Genomic DNA, 19,677 nt, shown 5'->3' with positions numbered 1-19,677 from the left:
AACCTACAGATGGGGTTTTAGCTCTTATTCTGCCTGAATTTCATCACATGTAAGGCACACAGTAAACAGTTAAATCAATAGTCACAAGTTGATTTTTAAGCTATAATTTGCCTTAGCAGTCTTCATGAGTCCCTGCCATAACACTCTTGTACCTTACTGGGAGACTACAGCAATAGGAAGCACAGCCTTTGATTCTGTGTGGTGGGTCAGCTAATTCATGGTCTTCCTTTCTACACAGCTCTCTTCAGAGGCAAAAAGACTGTAAGAATCTATCCAGAGTAAGATGGAGGAGCAGGGGAGGAGTCAAAGGGTTAGAAAAGAAATTAAAAAAAACATGTTATCGTCCACAGATATGTGGCCTAGATAAAAATTCTGAAACAACCTATGATAAATTACTGGTGGTGAAACTAACAAGAGTTCAGAAAAGTTGTTGATAATATTCCAAAGCGAATATCAACATTTTAGATACCAGAAACAAAAAAAATTAGAAATGTAAACTTTAAAAAGACACCATGACAATAAAACTATAAAACTAGGAATAACAATATGTAAGATCTCTATAAAGAAATTATTAAAAATTATGAAAGACATAAAAGACTTAAGGAAATGAAGAACCATACCATGTTCATAGATGGAAACATTAATATTAAATTCTCCCACAAGCTGACCTACAAATGCAATGTAATAATCAAAATCCCAAGAGGGGTTCTCATGAAACTTGGCAAGCTGTCCTAAACTTCGCATGGAAAAACAAGGGCTAAGAAGAGCCAAGGCATTTCTTAAAAAAGAACACAGTGAATAGACTCACCCTGCCAGATGTCAAGACTCATTATAAATTTATATAAAGCTACAGTAATTAAGACACTGTGAATTCAATGGAGGAACAAATAGACTGACATAACAAAATAGAGAGTCCAGAAAAGACACACATATAAGACAACTAGACATATGTCAGGGGGCATTTCAAATCCATGAGAAAAGAATATATTATTCAATGAAAGGTAATATGGCAACTTGTTATCTAACTGCTAAAATAATAATAATAATAATAAACATTTATAAAACCAGCTCCTAGCAGATTAAAAACCTAAATATGAAAAGCAAAACTTTCCAAAGAAAATACATAAGAATTCTCTTTATACCTTCTATACAATGCGCAAAAAGTGCAAACCATAAAGGAAAGATTGATAAATGTGGTAATATTAAAATTAAAAATCTTGGTACAACCAGAGACCTTAAACAAAATGAGGATATGAGAAGGAACTTTCAAACGCTGCTGGTGGAAGTTTAAATTGGTACAAATACTATAGTGATTTAGTGCTATCTAATAAAGCTGAAGACCAGCATAACTGATAATCCACCAATTCCACATCTATAGCAGTGGCTGTCATTTTTGTTTGTCCATAATTCAAAGTAAGAAATGAATTTTAAAACCCAATAGACAAAACTCACGAATATACAAATGAAACAAGTTTCATAAAACTAATATATATGTTATGTGTATATGTGTACATGTAATGCACAGGTACATATGTTATACATACATATACAGATATATATAATGCACTCTCATGAGTATGTGTATATATATTTTTTAATGTTGGCTGCAATCCATGAAACTGATTTCATGACAATAGGCTATAACCACAGTTTTAAAAACTGTCCTTGAGGTATGCCTATAGATATGCACCAAGAGACAGATGCAAACGTATTCACTAGAACATGATATACATAAGTGAAGTACATGTTTATGATAAACACTAAAATAAGTAACTTTGGAAAAAGAGAAACAGAATCAGGAAAGGTTCATAGGCTACTGCAACTAAATATGCAATAACATATTTATTTATTTTAAAAATCTGAAGCATGTATGGCAAAATTTAGTATTTGATAAAAATCTTTAATATTCTCTATACTTTTCATGCTTGGCCTTTCATTTTGTAGTGAAGAAAAAGGCATGGGGACTTTAAAAATATATAACAACAATCCTTACAGTTATAGAGGCTTAAGAATCTTCTATAGAGAGGGAAAGAGGAATAAAAACACCAGCAGTTTCTGCAATTTTTACATAGAGAAATAGACTTACTGGTAACAGAGCTTTAACTATATATTTAAGGCTGAAATGAAAACAGACATAGATTATATATGATGTTTTCCTCATATCCTTTAAAGAAATTATTTTATTTAAATTTCCACTTAACTAAAAATAAAGTTCTATATTCAATAATAAACTAAAATTATAACACCAATTTACTTAAGCTTATTGCAGAAAATCTTAGTATCGTCAATTTTATCTATCAATTTATCAATCCTTATGTCTATAATTCATGTATTACTTGAAGGCCTCTTAAACAGAAAAGCACATGAGTATCACCTGAACTATGAAATACAAATGTATTTCACAATCTCAACTCCAAAGCTTCCAATTCAGTAGATCTGGAACAAAGCCTAGGAATCCACGTTGGAAAGATAACAAAGGTGATTTTAATAAACATCTTGTTAAGACCCACAGACCTACTGAGTAGCTCTGCTACAGTGAAGCCACAGTATCAGGCATTGGAAAGAATAGAATTAAATATTCCATCTGTCCACAAGGTGTTTAAGGTCTAATATAAGAGACTGGATTTGTACATAAATAATTACAATTACAATAAAAAAATAACCAATGCTGAGGAAACCATTAAACATATCACAACTTCATATTTCACATGGGACTTCCACTCCATCCTCCATGAAGAAGCTATTCTGGTTTAACACTTTAAGTTGCTTCCTTCACCTCTTCATTTGCTCCTCCCTATGGGAAGAGTTTAGCTAACGCAGAGAAACTGAATGCCATTAACCAGAGCGCAAAAAATGAGATACAGTCATTGTTCACTACATGGTTCTTAGTGTGCACTAGCATTCCCTCCCTCCCTCCTTCTCTCCCTCCCCCGCCCCCGCCCTCTCTCTCTTTTGCTCACTCATCTTCCAGAGAAAGATCTAGGTCTGCAAATCATATTTCTACTGGATCTCTCTCTCCTGAGTTAGACTAGTGTTGGCAGGCAGGGAATCCTTATGCAGCTAGCTGGGCAAGTGTGCTAAGAATTTGCTCTGCATTCTCGGATCTTCTCCAAAGAATTTTTTTTGAGAGTAAGGAAGGAAGATGCAGGAAGCCTTAACATATTGTCCAATAGAGCCATTAGCAAAAAAAAAGTTCAAAATAAAGTTATTACCATTTTATAATCAACATCTGGTTCTTTTTGTGTTCTCATTTATTCAGAACCCAGAGAGACTGATGAACCCTTAAATAATACCCATAAGACCAAAAAATGTCATTATTACAGAACAGAGAAAGGTATGAAAGGTTCCTTCTGGTTTGAAAAGCAAACAGGAATGCACAGAGGAAGTAACTTTGAAGAGAACTGTGCTCTAGGGGCAGAAAGAAAAATGGTTCAGAGCCCACTGAATCATACAAAGGAACAGCACCAGCAAAAGAATGCAAAAAGAAAAACCAGGAAAATATACTAAAAACCTGGAGTTGATTATACAACTAAAATTTTAGAGAAGAATTTCAGTTCTGCAAGAGACGTTATTCAGTTTGGCTGGAATATATGGGAAAAAGTAAAACAAATAGGTCAGAAAAGTAGTCTGAGAACCTGAAAGTGACAAGATGAGAGTTCTGTACTAAGAAATAACTCCAAAACAAGATATAGATGTACCAGAGGGGAGTAAAACTGGAGGCAGCAATCCAATTAGGAGAATATTAAATCCAAGCAAAACATAATGGGTTGCAGAGGAAAGAGAATGAATGAGAGCTATATTATGGAAGCAGAATCAACAGAATTTGCTAAAATAATTGGATGTAAGGGCAAGGAGTATATCCATTTTCATTTTTTTGTTTTCTTCCTATGCATATGGCAAGATCAGGGGTCAAGGAAAGCCAATGATCTTAGCTACATCTAGACTAAATACTTTTGCAAAGTATCTGTTCTTCAGACGAGTTTTCTAACACAGAGAAAAAGCAGATTTATAAAGAGCATCTTTTTTACTTTCTTAAATAACTTTAAACATCTTTTTTACTTTCTTAAATAACTTTAAACATGGCTTAACTACTGTTTCAGGAAATGCAAACTTATATTACTACTATGAGAAAAATCAATAAATTCTCCCCGAAGGCGAATACTGTCTAGAAAATATGACTGAATACTATAAAAAAAAGTTATCAACATGTGACATCCATCTACCTATGTCCATGCAATTTAAAAATAATCTCAGAACAGGTCTCACATAAATGATAGACTATAACTACAATATAAATAACTACAATATAACTCTGAGTTACAGTAGCAGGTGTATACAAAATAGTGTTAACCATGTGCCAATACTAAAATACAATATACATTATTTCATTTAATCTTCATAATTCTATAAATTTGATCCTAATATAGTCCTGCATATTATAGATGAAGCTAAGGCTAAAAAAGGTCAAGACTTGCTTTTAGGTTTCAAAGCTAGTAAGAGTGGTAGAGCCAAGATTTGAATTCATGTTTTTTGGTTGAGACTTCAAAAATTATAATAACGAAATTATACATCAATAACTGCAATTTAACAACTCTCTAAAAATCAGAAACTACAAATAAGCATAACACTTCTAGAAGCTGTTAGCTAGAAGTTGCACATTAATGGACATTTAAACTAATAATATTTCACATCTCTGTGCATAACCTCCATACTCTGTCTCACTCTGAGTTACAGTAGCAGGTGTATACAAAACATGCCAGTAAAATAGTGACCTAAATTTAACTTCCAGTGCTAGGGCAGTACAGACTGGCATTTATGAGTCACAGGTGTCTAATTTGTAGATGAAATGTGCTGCCCTCTAGTGATTTCAACACCTCACATTTAACTCTAAACAGTCTTATAAATGAAAAAAGAAAACATTTTTTAAATACTAGAGAACTAATTCAAATCTTCATTTCATTTTATAACAAAACAGAATAAGTATTGTTTAAGCCAGGAGTAAACTTTTGTTGTGTAAGAGCAAATACATAAATATATCCAATAATAATTCACTAATTCAGAATGCTTAAGGATATACTAGTACAGAACATGGCAAAGATGAATTAGAGAATACAGGATGGTTACATTTTATATGATGAATTTATGACTTAAAACATAATTCAAACCCTGCTTAATCCAAAGTTTTTTTTCCTACAGGAATAAAGTCAAAAAGAGGTTGAAGTATATTACAAGTATTTTATTTCTTTTTCAAGGATAGTTTTAAAGCATAATAAAACTATAATAAAATGTTTTTAAAATGCTTTAAAAACATTAAGTATTTGTAGTAAGATGTCTCATATCATTATCATTTCCTTCTCAAGTATCAAAAATATTTCCTATTTTAACACATAATAGCTTGGCTTAAGAGTGCATTTGAGTGGTCATGATTTTACAGCCAGGATGCCAGAAGTTTTTTATTTTTGAAATAAAAATATTCCTGCTTTAATTTTCTCATCATAAGTTCCAGTATTTCCAGTATGCTCTATACTAAAATAATAGCCGGAGCATCAGTAGTTATTTTATCTTATTTTCAGTATTTGTCACATTTAATGACCACATGGATGACAATATTACAGAATATAAAAATGATTCTAAATTTAACAATAAAGTAAAAATAACAGCAAAATAATCACCAAAACTACTTGCAGAAGTTCCCACACATGTATGGGTCACAGGATATTGACAAACAATACTCAGTATTTCTGGTTACCAGTTGAAGTGGCACGACCTGGAGAAAACATGGTTTATAATTCACCAGGCCTACTAGCTTTGAAATTCAAAATTAAGGGCTTCTTGATAATTTTTTTTAATTCTAGAGATCTGCATTACTTAAAAATTTTTAGTATAAAGTGCTATTTTACACTGTTTCAAATTCACAAAAATTCACTTACTTAAAATTAGCTTAACAAAACCATATTGCATTTTTAAGAGATTTACTGAAGTATAATTTACATACCATAAAACTCCTTTTTAAGTGTAAATTCAATGTGTTTAATAAATATATAGAGTTGTGAAACCATCACCATAATCCAGTTAGAATCATACTATACATTAAGCTGTTACTAACTACACTTATCTAAACAAATAATTCATAATACTAACAACTCAAAAGTTTTTTGACTTTTTTAAAAAGAAAATAGATATAACTTTCAATAAACACACTGTTATCTTTAAAAAAATGCTAAGACTATTTAAACATATAAAAGAATCAACCTGAGGAGGATTTACACTGTCCTATAATTTTGTCCACAAGGTTAATTAACTCGGCAAACTACTATAGACAGTAAAAATGTAAAATTAACTACTGTTTATATTTTGAATTCCAAATTAGTGAAATAAGTTTTGCTGGGGCTCTACTATTGTCAACAAAACCTGACACATGTGCCTTCCAAATCTAAGATGATTTGCAATTGAATGTAAAATCAGCTATGAATACTTAACAGCAAATACCTACCTGCAAAACAGTTTAGCATTGGTAATATTTCCAAATATAATGTGAATTGATATTAGCCTCTTTTTCAAAATTTTTTACATTTTCCTAAATTACTAGTGAAGTAGATAAATACACATGCATTTTATTTTAGTATAATCTATAAAAAAAGTATCCCATGATCTCTTTATGGTCAAGATAAAAAACATGAAAGTGGAATCAGTTGAATTTATAGCTGGTTAAAGAATACAAGTATCTTAATTCTTGATGAAACTAATATAATGTTGTATGATGACTGTAATCGAAACTTTTTTCATTTAAAAAAAGTTGTTCTTGGTCACCTAAGGTAACTTAAGTGTCATGCCTCAGATTTCACTTTGGCCTTGCACTTTAAGATACGGCATTGTGATATAATAAGTAAACATGTTTATCAAGTTTCCTGGAGCAGAGCTCCTAAAACCCTTGGAATTTCCTGAATGAGAGGGTGAAAGGAGCATCTTTTATTATTCATAATAATACACCTGAGTTTATGCTAATAAGTGATGCTTGGAGAATGGGAGATGGTGGCCATGGGAATCAACCACGTGATTAGAAGGTTGGAACTCCCAGCTCCAATCTTGGCCCCTGAGGGCTGCGGGGCTGGGGATTAAGTTAATCACCTGTGGACAATGATTTAATCAATGGTTTATGGCCTACATAATGAAGCCTCCATAAGAATGCTAAACTACAGGGTTCAGAGAATTTACAGATTGGTGAACACCTCCAGGTGCTGGGAGCCATTCTAACAAATTATGGAGCCCAAGGAGGGAGTCCTAGGAATCCCCAATTTATAGGAAGTTAGTAAGAAGTACAGAAGGCCATACTTGAGATTGGCATGTGAGTGGAGGCACAGTCTTGTGGGACTGAGACCTTCACCTGTGAGGTCTGTATTAATTCTGGGGAGTTAATGTCATTAATTGAATTAAATTGTAGGACATCCACTTGGTGCATTGCTGGATATGGAAAACCTAAACATTTGCTGTCAGGAGTGTGAGTAGAAGAAAACAGTTTTCCTTTAAGCACTTTTTGTTAATGGTTTCAGTTGAAAGCACTGATGACCAATTAGACCAAACGGGCCAAACTAGAAAGTGACAGAATGCTGAGGAGGATGTCAAATCAAAGTCTAAAACTATCTTAATTCAAAATGATGATTTGGAAATGACAATTTAGTAAGAATAATAAATATAACAGTTAAACTATGGGTCCAAAAAACAACTACACAGGAACAAATGAAGGAAGATATAGCTTAACAATAACAAATCTAAAAGTAACAACAAAAATGAACTATATAGTTTTAGCTATCCACAAGCTTAACATTAGCAAGGTTATGAAAGTTAATGTAATCCTTAGACTTTGTTATTATAATGTCCTGAATTTCTATTTTAAGATGGTACACACAGCATAGCATTTACTTTTTCCCAAAGACCTATTAAAAGTAACTGAAAATATTCTAATGAAGAAAATTAAAGCATCACTGGAAAACACGAAAAGGGACCAAAAATTTTAAAGAATATCTTAAAATTAGCAAATAAAGGATCAAGCAGGTAGAATAAGAACAAAAAACAAAAGCAAGCAAACAAAAAAAACCACAGCCTATTATCCTAGAGGTAAAATGATGATCTTCCTGAGTATCCCAGAGAATTTTAAATTCCAAGCAAATAAACACTGTTAATCTGTTCTTAGCACTTTATATGTATGTTAATTTAGTCCTCAGAATTATTTTATAAAATAGGTACTATATGCCCATTTTTTTAAATGAGGAAGCTGAGGTTTAGACAAGTTATGTAATTACACAGCAAATAAAAGGTCAAGTCAGGATTTGAACCCAGCTAAGTCTATACTTTTAGTTACAGTCATGCACTGCTTAACAACTATGATACATTCTGAGAAATGTGTTGTTGGATAATTTCATTGTTGTGGGAATATCGGAGTGCACTAACATAAACCTAGATGGTATGACCTATTACACACCTAGGCTATATGGCACAACCTATTGTTCCTAGGCTGCAAACCTCTACGGCATGTTACTGTACTGAATACTGTAGGCAATTGTAACACAATGGTAAGTATTTAGTATCTAAACATATCTAAGTATAGAAAGCGTACAGTAAAAACAGTATGAAAGATAAAAAATGGTCTACCTGTATAAAGCACTTACCTATAACAACTGGAAGTTGCACTGAGTGAGTGAATGGTGAGTGAATGTGAAGGCCTAGGACATTACTGTACACTACTGTAGACTTTATAAACACTGTACACTTAAGCTACACTAAAGTTATAAAACATGAGATTAAATCAAGCACAAGAGAAAATGATGCAATCAAGAGATGTGGTAAACACAAGGTATATGAAGCTGCTACTGGCATAATAGGGCATACTGTTTCAGCTCTATTGTCTTATGGGACCACTGTTATGTGAGTATGTATGTGCGTGTGTGACCATTGTCGTGTGTGTGTGTGTGTGTGTGTGTGTGTGTGTGTGTGTGTGTGTGTGTCTGTGTGTACACACATATAGATAGTCCAAAACTGACCAAAATGTTGTTGTAAGGTACATGACTGAATTATACAGATATAGGTCTAAGGGTAATTTGTCAGAGTGACTCATTAAAAGCACTACACTAAATCCAGCTGGCACAGTTGGGCCCTCAAACTCTACGTCCCTCAGAGTAAATACAGTAGTTTACTTCTTTTGTTCCTGGATTAAACCCTGATAACTTCCTCCAACAAAATGAGTGAAATCTGTCTACAGTGCCTACAGGGCCTGAGAGAGGAAGAAAAATGCAGAGTTAACTGCAGATCCTAACATAGATATGAAGGAAGGAAAACATTTTAAAAGAAAGGAAGATCTGCACCAAATAAATTATACCATCATTAGAAATAAGTTTCTTGACTTCAGTAGCTGTGAGGATTCCAGGTTGCCTACTCCAGAACGACATTTTCTACAGGGGACTTTACCACAAAGAGTTTACAGTCAACCCTCCATTCAGATAAGATGTCTGTCTTGTAAGTGGTGAGACAATATAGCAAAGTGGTTAAGAATATGGATGCTGAATTAGCCTGCCTGGTTCCAAATCTGGGTTCTGCCACTTAATACCTATGTAACTCTTAGGAAGTTACTTCATACCTCTGGTACCTCTCTTTCCCCACCTGAAAAATAAGGATGACGATAACTATATTTAACTTATCAAAGGTGTTATGAGGATTAAGTGAAATAATTTTCACTCAGAATAAGACATGGGTAGGATCAGAAATTCATTCCAAACCTAAGCTAACCAAATACATGGACTGAGTATGGGTCCCACTCTAGAAATCATACCCATTAAAAGTTCCAAATTAACAACAATTTCTTGAGAAACAACTTGAAGACCCCAGAAATTAAGCCATCTGCCCAGGGGTCCTCTTGTCCAGAAATAATGGAATCCAAAGCAGACACCTGAGCAGTACCTAAGAAACCTTTATAAGCTGATAACCTGAAGAAATCAAGAGATAGACTCTGCCAACTTCTACAGTCCCTTTTCTTCTGGTCTGTAATCTACATATGTCAAAATATTACACTTATGATAAGAAAACAGAATTAAAAATTCTCAAGTCTAATGAATAATTTTTGGTAACATTAAAGAAGAGGAAAAATAAATTTAAAAAAGTTACAAAAGAGATAAATATAAAAAGAAGGTGTTGACAAATTCTATTTGACATGAATACTGTCCCATTTTCTCCTGGTCTGTAATCTCTATATGTCAAAATATTATACTTAAGCTAAGAGAACAGAATTAAAAATTCTCAAGTCTAATAAATAATTTTTGGTAACAATAATAGTGTAAAAAACAATAACCAAAATTAATGCAAAGAGGTTTCATATAACTGTCACTATGACCTACAGACAGTAATTAGTAATTCTAATATAGGCATAACTCATTTTATTGAGCTTTGAGTTATTGTCTTCACAGATATTGCATTTTTTACAAATTGAAAGTTTGTGGCAACCTTACATTGAACTGTTGGTGTCATTTTTCCAATAGCTTTGCTCACTTCATGTCTCTGTCACATTTCAGTAATTCTCACAATATTTCATTCCTTTTAATATTATAATATTTGTTATGGTGATTTGTGATCAGTGATCTTTAATGCTACTCTTATAATTGTTTTGGGGTACAACAAACTGCACCCACGTAGGAGGGCAAACTTTATTGATGTTGTATGTGTTCTGATGGCCCCACTGACCGGCCATTCCCCTTCCTCTTTCCCTCTCGTCGGGCCTCCCTATCTCTGAGACACGACAATGGTGAAATTAAGCAAATCAGTAACCCTACAATGGCCTCTAAATATTCAAGTGACAGGAAGAGTCATACATCTCTCACTTTAACTCAAAAGCTAGAAATGATTAAGCTTAGCGAGAAAGGCATGTTGAAAGCTGAAATAGGGCAAAAGCTAGACCCCTCGAACCAAATACTTAGCCAAGTTGTGAATGCAAAAGAAAAGTTCTTGAAGGAAATTAAAAGTGATACTCCAGTGAATACACAAATAATCAGAAAGAGAAACAGCCTTATTGCTGATATAGAAGAAAGTTTTAGTGATCTGGACTGAAGATCAAACCAGCTACAACATTCCCTTAAGCTAAAGCCTATTCCAGAGCAAGGCTCTAACTCTCTTCAATTCTATGATGTCGGAGAGGAGTGAAGAAGTTGCAGAAGAGAAGTCTGAAGCTGGCAGAGGTTGGTTCATGATGTTTAAGAAGCCACTGTCTCCATAACATAAAAGTGCAAGGTGAAGCAGCAAGTGCAGATGTAGATGCTACAAGTTATCCAGAAGATCTAGCTAAGATAATTAATGAAAGTGGCTACGCCTTCAGATTTTCAATGCAGAAAAAAACAGTCTTATGTTGGAAAAAATATGCCATCTAGGACTTCTTTAGCTACAGAGAAGTTAATGCTTGGTTTCAAAACTTCAAAGGACAAGCTGACTCTCATGTTAGGGACTAATGCAACTGGTGACTTTAAGTTGAAGCCAGTGCTCATTTACCATTCTGAAACTTTTAGGGCCCTTAAGAATTATGGTAAATCTAGTGTACCTATGCTCTATAAATGAAACAACAAAGCCTGGATGACAGCACATCTCTTTATAATATAGATTACTGAATATTTTAAGCCTACTGTTGAGACCTACTGCTCAGAAAAAAAATCCCTTTCAAAATATCACTGCTCAATGACAATGCACCTGGTCACTCCAGAGCTGTGATGGAGATGTACAACGAGATTAATGTTGTTTTCATGCCTGCTAACATAACATCCAGTCTGCAGTCCATGGATCAAGGAGTAATTTCAACTTTCAAGTCTTATTATTTAAGAAATACATTTTGTAAGGCTACAGCTGCTAAAGATAGTGATTCTGCTGACAGATCTAGACAAAGTACATTGAAAACTTTCTAGAAAGAATTCACCATCTAGATGCCATTAAGAACATTCATGATTCCTAGAAATAGGTGAAAACATCAACATTAACAGGAGTTTAGAAGAAGTTCATTCCAACCTTCATGGATGACTTTGAGAAGTTCAAGACTTCAGTGGAGGAATTAACTGGAGATGTGGTAGAAATAACAAGAGAATTAGACTTAGAAGTGGAACCTGAATTGCTGTAGTCTCATGATAAAACTTTAACAGATACTTTGGGTTTTTACAATATTGTTGTCTTAGTTTCAAATTGCTTTTATTTGAGAGAGGAAAGTCTTATGGATGAGAAAAGAAAGTAGTTTCTTGAGATGGAATCTACTCCTAGTGAAGATGGCATGAAAACTATTGAAATGACAACAGAGGATTCAAACTATTACATAAACTTAGTTGATAAAGCAGAGGCAGGGTTTGAGAGGATTGATTTCAATTTTGAAAAAAGTTCTAGTGTGGGTAAAACTCTATCAAACAGCAATACATACTACAGAGAAATCATTCATGAAAGTAAGAGTCAATCGACGCAGCAAACTTCATTGTTGTCTTATTTTAAGAAATTGCCACAACCACCCGGGTCAACCTTCAGTAACAATCACCCCAATCAGTCAGCAATATCAAGGCAAAACCCTCCAATAGCAAAAATATTACAACTCATTGAAGGTTTAGAAGATAGTTAGCATGTTTTAGCAATAAAGTATTTTTAAATTAAGATATGTACGTTGTTTTTTTAAGACATAATGCTATTGAACAGACTACAGTAGAGTGTAAGCATAACTTTTATATGCAAAAAATTCATGACTCGCTTTATTGTAATATTCGCTTTATCGAACTGGGCTGGAACTGAACTCGCAGTATCTCCAAGATGTGCCTGTACAAATGAAATCTTTTACCTAATTTCAACACATACAGATAAGTAAACATTTCAAAACAAAGCCACCTTCAGTAGTTCATGTTCAGAAATAAATGGAGATCACTCATTTTTTTTTCTTTACTGGAAAACAACAATCCTCCTTGAATGAAAAGACAAATTATTTTTAACAAAAAGAAATATAATTTGTCTTATTTCATTCTTTGGAGCACTTACAGAAGTTGAATAAGAAATTTTAATCATTCTTTCCTTAGAAGACTCCACTTAAGAAGTCTTTTCTCTTTAAAATAGGAAACAAAGGTAATAGTATCTAATTACATACGTACCGACTACTTAAATCCAAATCCAGCCGGCAATTAATGGGGTCCAAGAAATATGATTACTTAAAATATTTTAAATGCATGCCATGAGCTATATGCATGTTTCTGAGGTAATATGTCTATGTTCCATTTTTATATTACTGTTTATTTTTTTTCCTCCCTCCAACACTTTAACTGAGATTCTTCCATTCAGAATGTAACTTTAAAACAATGTCACAATCCTACCTATGGAAAGTGCTTGAATTTATATCATAAATTTATATCATAAGTTCACTTGAAAAATAAAACTGAAAGAAAAAAATGAAAACTTTTTTCTCTTTGCCATTTTCTAAAAAATAGATAACCATATTAGTACATTTAAACAAATGATTCCAAAAATATAAAAAAGAAAATCATACATTTAACAGAAGCCATATAAAATATCCATCTTACCAATATCATTAGCGAGGGAATTAGGATCAGATGCCCCCAGGGTAGCTTCAAACTCCTCTTGGAGACGATATGCTCTTTGCAGCAGAGCTTCAAGTTTATGGATAAATTCAGTACTAATAATATCCTAACGAAAGGAAAAGTACACACAACAAATATTACATTCTGATGTTAAACTTCTAAACATTTGCCACTTTTGAATGAAAGGCAAAGAAAGTGAGGGACGTAAAAAACTACTGAGCGGTGAGAGTATTGCAACAGAAGTCAAGATGCCTGGGTTCTAGCTGTGCCTTTGGAAAAATCATCTCAGTTCTTGGGGATTCAGTTTGTCTATCTGTACAATGAAGTGGTTAGACTACATCAGGAATTTTCAAAGAAAGGTCCCTAGACCAGAAGCATCAATATTTCTGGGAACTTGTTAGAGACGCAAATTCTCAGGATCTATTCCAGCCCCACTAAATTAGAAACTCTGGAGGTGGGGTCCTCAACTCTGTGTTTTAACAAGCCTCTCAGATGATTCTGAAGCATGCCCAAATTTGAGAATCGCTAGCCTAGATGATCAGTAAGTACCAGTCCAGTTCTAACTCTATGTGATTTTTATGACTACAATCACACTTAATTAAATCCAAAGTACAAAACAGACTTAAAAATTCCTTCAGAAATCCTATCTGCTTAATTCTATACATTCTTAGAAAATCAGGAAACTTGATGATAAATTGCAAATTTGGGATTTAACAACTAACTGAACAGAAAAAGCCCAATAAAAGATACCCCCAAATAATCCCAAGGGAGAAAATAAACAGCTCTATTAAATGTCACAAAAAAACAAGTATACTGTGTCAACATGACAAAATAGTTTGCTTCTTCCAATATTATGAAGATTGCTCTCAAATAAATCACCCTTACATCTACACTTTCTTCAGCAATGGCATCTCCTGCACCCAATTTAATGGAACTATAGGCTTCATCTTCAGCCTGTCTATTTCGAAAGGTTAGAGCTTGTTCCCATCGACGCAATGCCTCTTCAAACAATTCCATACCTAAAAATTAAGAACAGAACAATTGTAAGTAAGCAAAACCAATGCCAAAATAAAATCACTGTGGGCCAGAAGTGTTTTTCAGAGTTATCACCAATGGCACAGTCTGACTACGTTTTAGCAGTAAAGAATAATTTTATGCTCACATCATTTCATCGTAGAATCTTAATTTCCCAATATATTCTGGGCTTACAGTTCTAGTCAACCAAAAATCAAAAAGAAATGACCAATACATTTTCATCTTTTAAAAAATGTAACTCAAAATGTATATAGTGCTTGGAATTTTTCTAGAATGAATAGAGTTGTAGGTTCTCCAGATAACTGAAGAAATGATTTTAGAGGAGAGTTTTCTTTACCATATCTTAAAAAACATCTTGAGAACGATGAATTCATCAAAAGTCCAACAATGGCTAGTTGGACTTTTAATAGTCACACAACTATCTTTCGAAATATTCCCCTAAATTGAAAAGAAAATTGATAGATAAATAAAAGAAACTAGTTGTTAAGAAGTTTTCAGGTTTCTAAAGATTCTCAGGAGGAGGGAGTAAAACTGAAAGGAAAGATAAATGCAGAGAAATCGAGAATAAAGTTTTTTTTCCCTACTAAAAGTCTTAAACCACTAAGATATCAACTTGCTGATTTGGATAAACTGCTGGGCCAGAGTTAAAAATCTAAAAGACTATGGAGAGAATCCATAAAGGATTATAGTTCAATTGGGAATTCCATGTTCCTACTGATGTGGGAAAACAGGTGAATATGTACCTCTTTTTTCCCAAATTAAAAAAAGGACTTACCAAAACAAAAATATTTTGAAATTTTAATTTTCCTAGACATATTAAAGAAAAAGATCTTTAAAAACTGTCTAAAAATAAAGGCAAGTCATTCTCAAGATGTTTTTAAGATATGGTAGTTAGAGAAAACTCTCCTCTAAAATCATTTCTTCAATTATCTGGAGAATCTGCAACTCTAAAAAAATAAAATTGTTCTTTAAATGCAATTTAGCCTTCTCCTTATTGTTTATTTTATAACAAAGAATCACTGCCTAAACCTTCCTTCTGAAAAACTTATGCACTCAAAAGATAATTACACTATATCACTTTTTAGTCTTCCTTTCCCCAAACTATACAATTCTAACTTCTTCAACCTTTTCTCACTTTGTCCACTCTCTCTTCATCTGATAATTTTGGCTAAATGTAAGGAAAAATTATCTAACAGCAGACTTGTCTCTCAGGAAGTACTGTGTCTCAGCTCACTGTGGAACATGGTCCAAACTATCTCCTATCATCAGTGTTATAATAGGAATTCAAACATATGTCACCAATCTTTTTTTATGTCATCAATCTTGTAAAGGGAAGTGAAATGATAGGTGGGTGATCAGGTAATCCACAGGAATTTAACTAATCCTGGTTTTATGATACTCAGACTCCTAGCAACTTCTCTAGTTTTACTCTATTTCTCTTCAATTCTAATTTTCATTACTAGATATAATGTAAAAGCATACTGAGTATAATTCTTTGGAGTCCTCTGGAAAGGGTGGCAAAAGAACTACTCATATCTTTTCCTATAGGCAGAAGTAGCTATTGTGATATTGATACCACTAGATGTGATGTAGTGTTTAACTACTGTAGAGTTTGGAAATGCATACAGAGGCACACAGTCCTTCTGCCAAGTCATTATCCTCTGTACTGCTCATAAGCCAGGACTACATCAACGGTTTCTGGGTTTTTTTAATTAATATGCATTTCCATTAAAAGGAATATAGCCTGAAATAGACTACAGAAGAACAGGAAAAAGTATTTGAAAAAGTATTGGAATCTGACTCAGTGTTTCATTCTCTGGCTCTCTGTGGGCTCCAGTGAAACTTTCTAGAAATGCTCATGGTCAAGCCAATACTGAGATGTAGGAATACTGAGATGTAAAACACAGGCCTTTTTTATTTTTATTTTTAATGCCATTTTATTATTATTTTTTTAGTAGTATATATACATAATTTTTTTTTAACATTTTGTTTTTTAATTTCCCCCCTTCTCCCATCCCTTCTGGTAACCACTAGTCCATTGTCCATGTACCTAGGCCTTCTTTCTACTTACAATCTTTTCTGGATATAAGAATACAAATGACAGCTAGATAAAATAGATTAAGTGGATTCTGACAGATTCATTAGATAAGAGTCAATAGATTAGGTTAGGTAAGTGTAATAGACTGAATAATGGCTACCTATAGATACCAGGTCCTAGTCTCTGGAATCTGTAAATGTTACAAGGAAAAAGAGTGTTTGCAGATGTGATTAAATTAATTTTCTCAACATGGGGAGATTATCCCAGATTATCTGGTGGGCACTAAATCCAATCACAACTTTCCTTATAAGAGAGAAGCAGTGAGAGATTTGATATACACAGAGAAGGTGATATAAAGAGGAAGGCAGAAACTAGAGTTATGTGGCCACAAGCCAGAATCCACCAGAAGATGGAAGGGGCAAGAAACAAATTCTCTCCTAAGCCTCTAGAGGGAATATGGCCCTAATGACACCTTGATTTCAGCCCAGTGATAATGATTAAAGGCTTCTGGCATCCAGAACTCTAAGAGAATAAATTTCTGTTGTTTTAAGCCACCAAGGAGTAATTTGTTACAGCACCCTCAGGACACCAATACAATAGGTTGTGTTATATAGTCTAGACTCAACAGATATAAGAACATTTTAAAATTATAGTTGCTTCCCTTAGAACAATTCACAGTTCTTTAGTTTCACATTAAATATAAATACAGTATCTTAACACTTTATTATGTTATTCCTACCCATCAAGTATAAGTTCTCAGGAGTGGTCACAGGAATATTAACAAGTTTAATATCATCTTCATCTGCTTTATCCCAGGAATTAGAATTGCCGCAAGCACAACTATGACAAGAATTGACACTCTGGACCTAAAATTAAGATCAATAGAAGTTACTTCAAAATCTCTTTTGTGATAGTATTTTTCAAGCTTTTATATTTAAAATTTATATAAATCCCATTCTTGGTAAAATAATCCATGTTAATGTCTCCCTGAGGAAATAAATCTCATTATATTCAATCAAGCTTGAGTACTAAGACCCTAAAAATTTTGAGCCTTTAACAAGTAGAATATTTTGAACATAAGTCAGTCATTTCCATTAAAAATCAAGCAGTTATTTCTATAGTTTACAATTTTATGAAGTATTTACTTATAAAGTTTATCCACACCTACTCTGATTTGAGGTAACCGGTGTTAATCTGAAAAGAAAAGGTTAAAAGTGAGAGGCAACAAGCATTCTATGAGATTCAAAAGAACAGCTATTCAGGTAGCACTGATTCAGGCAGAAGCCCAAATAGTGTTCCAATTAGGAGGCAAAGGCAAGGGGTATTTATGAGAAAAGGAAGGGAAACAATTATGTCAATGAACGAGAATAACTACATCAATGAAGGAAGGCATTTCCGTAAGTGTGGATAAGCTACAAGTGATGCTAATTTTAAAGAATGTTTTTAATTTTCAATCTCATGGTCATCAGTCTGGTGCTCACAGTATCTGATTTCTTGTTATCTTAGCAAACAGTTGTTTGGGATACAATGCTGCAAGGTTATTTTGCCCTGTTTTAACATTCCAAAGGCTTGAGGCATAAGACGCACAAGGCAGTTCTTCTGGGATGGCAGTTCCGACTCAATTTTAAGGTGGCTCCATTTATATTAATTTTTACACTCGTTTATTTTCCATTTAGAGTTTATTACAATGCTGATACTCTGCTAAATGATAACTAAAATTGAAAAGCCTCTATCATCTTCCCTTCTCTAGCAAAGTTCACTGAGCCTATCATTTGTCATCTTCATGCAGTTAATTCCCAAATCTCTAACTTCAGTTCTGTTCTCTTTTGAGAAATTTAGGCCCACATTTCCATGTGCCTATTTAGTGACTCCATTTGGCTTTTCTGCTAGCATCTCAAACAGATTATATTAAAAAAGGACAACAAAAACTCTTTTTCTTCCCATGTTCACTAGTAGGACATACTTCTATCCCTGTAATTTCTCAAACTAGAAAACAAGAAGTCGTGTTTAACTTCTCTTTCTTGTTACCAAGTTCTGTGGACTCTGTCCCCTCCTTTCCACTCTTGTTGTCATGACCCTCATTTAGGCATTCATTAAAAGGCAGAAATCTGGGTTTATAGACCTAGCAGTGGAATCACTAGGTCAGTTGATGCACGTAAAGTGATGCTAATGACAAGTGATGCTAAATACTTGTTATTCACACCACTATCGTAAAACTCCCTTTCTCTACTTCTTGTCAAGAACGACTTTAACTTTCATTTAAGAAAATTCAAAACGGAGGCACTTTTCTGACACAGAGGAAGTCCAAATTATAGAATGGACATATACTTCATTATCCTGCTCAGTTTCATAGAGGAATGAAAGCTGGAGGCCTTTGATCTAATTGTTCCTATCATAGAACAGCCTTTGAAAATTTACTATATTTTTAAGGATTTAAGAATGGGCAGCTATATATTCCGAAAAACTATATAGAAGGCACAGTACAAAATACGGTGTTCTATAAACTATTTTTCAAAATGAATATACACGATGCTAGAGGCATGCACACTCCCTGGAAGTATATAAGAAATTGTCGATGCTTGTCTCAAGAGAGGGTACTGAGAGGATCAGGAACACATCTTTATTGCAGCGGTCCCCAACCTTCTTGGCACCAGAGACCAATGCTCTTATGAGAATCTAATGCCTTATGATCTGAGGTGGAGCTGAGGCGGTGATGCTAGCGCTGGGGAGCGGCTGCAAATACAGATGAAGTTTCACTCACTCATCCACCACTCACTTCCTGCTGTACAGCATGGTTCCTAATGGGCCACTGACTGGTACTGATCCACAGCCCAGAGATTAGGGACCCCTGTTTTACTGTACATTTTTGCCTCTTCTTTAGTAGCAAGTATATATCCTATTTTTTTAAATAATTTTAAAATTACATTTAAACAAATACTAACTTCATTTCTCACTTGTCAATCAATACTATATTAATGTTGCAAAGAAAGAGGTGAGGACCACACTCGGCTTCAGCAA

At 33.8% G+C, this 19,677-nt stretch overlaps 1 protein-coding gene across 4 annotated transcripts in view; it reads right to left on the bottom strand.

Moving 5' to 3' along the window:
- MIGA1 (mitoguardin 1) overlaps positions 1-19,677 on the bottom strand; it is a 70,056-nt gene that overhangs the window by 34,355 nt on the left and 16,024 nt on the right. For all 4 annotated transcript variants that reach the window (XR_005647745.1, XM_039838643.1, XM_039838644.1 and 1 more), the window contains exons 5-7: positions 17,399-17,525; positions 14,472-14,605; positions 13,569-13,692 (exon numbers count right to left, since the gene is read on the bottom strand). Coding sequence is in view for 3 of the 4 variants with exons in the window: in XM_039838643.1 (XP_039694577.1) it covers positions 13,569-13,692; positions 14,472-14,605; positions 17,399-17,525 (385 nt within the window). In the remaining variant the exon portion in view is untranslated. The remainder of the gene's footprint in view (positions 1-13,568; positions 13,693-14,471; positions 14,606-17,398; positions 17,526-19,677) is intronic.

Source organism: Pteropus medius, unplaced genomic scaffold (assembly GCF_902729225.1).
Source record: "Pteropus medius unplaced genomic scaffold, Ma_sr-lr_union100, whole genome shotgun sequence".
Classification (NCBI taxonomy): Eukaryota; Metazoa; Chordata; class Mammalia; order Chiroptera; family Pteropodidae; genus Pteropus; species Pteropus medius.
This window is presented reverse-complemented; position numbering and strand designations above follow the sequence as displayed.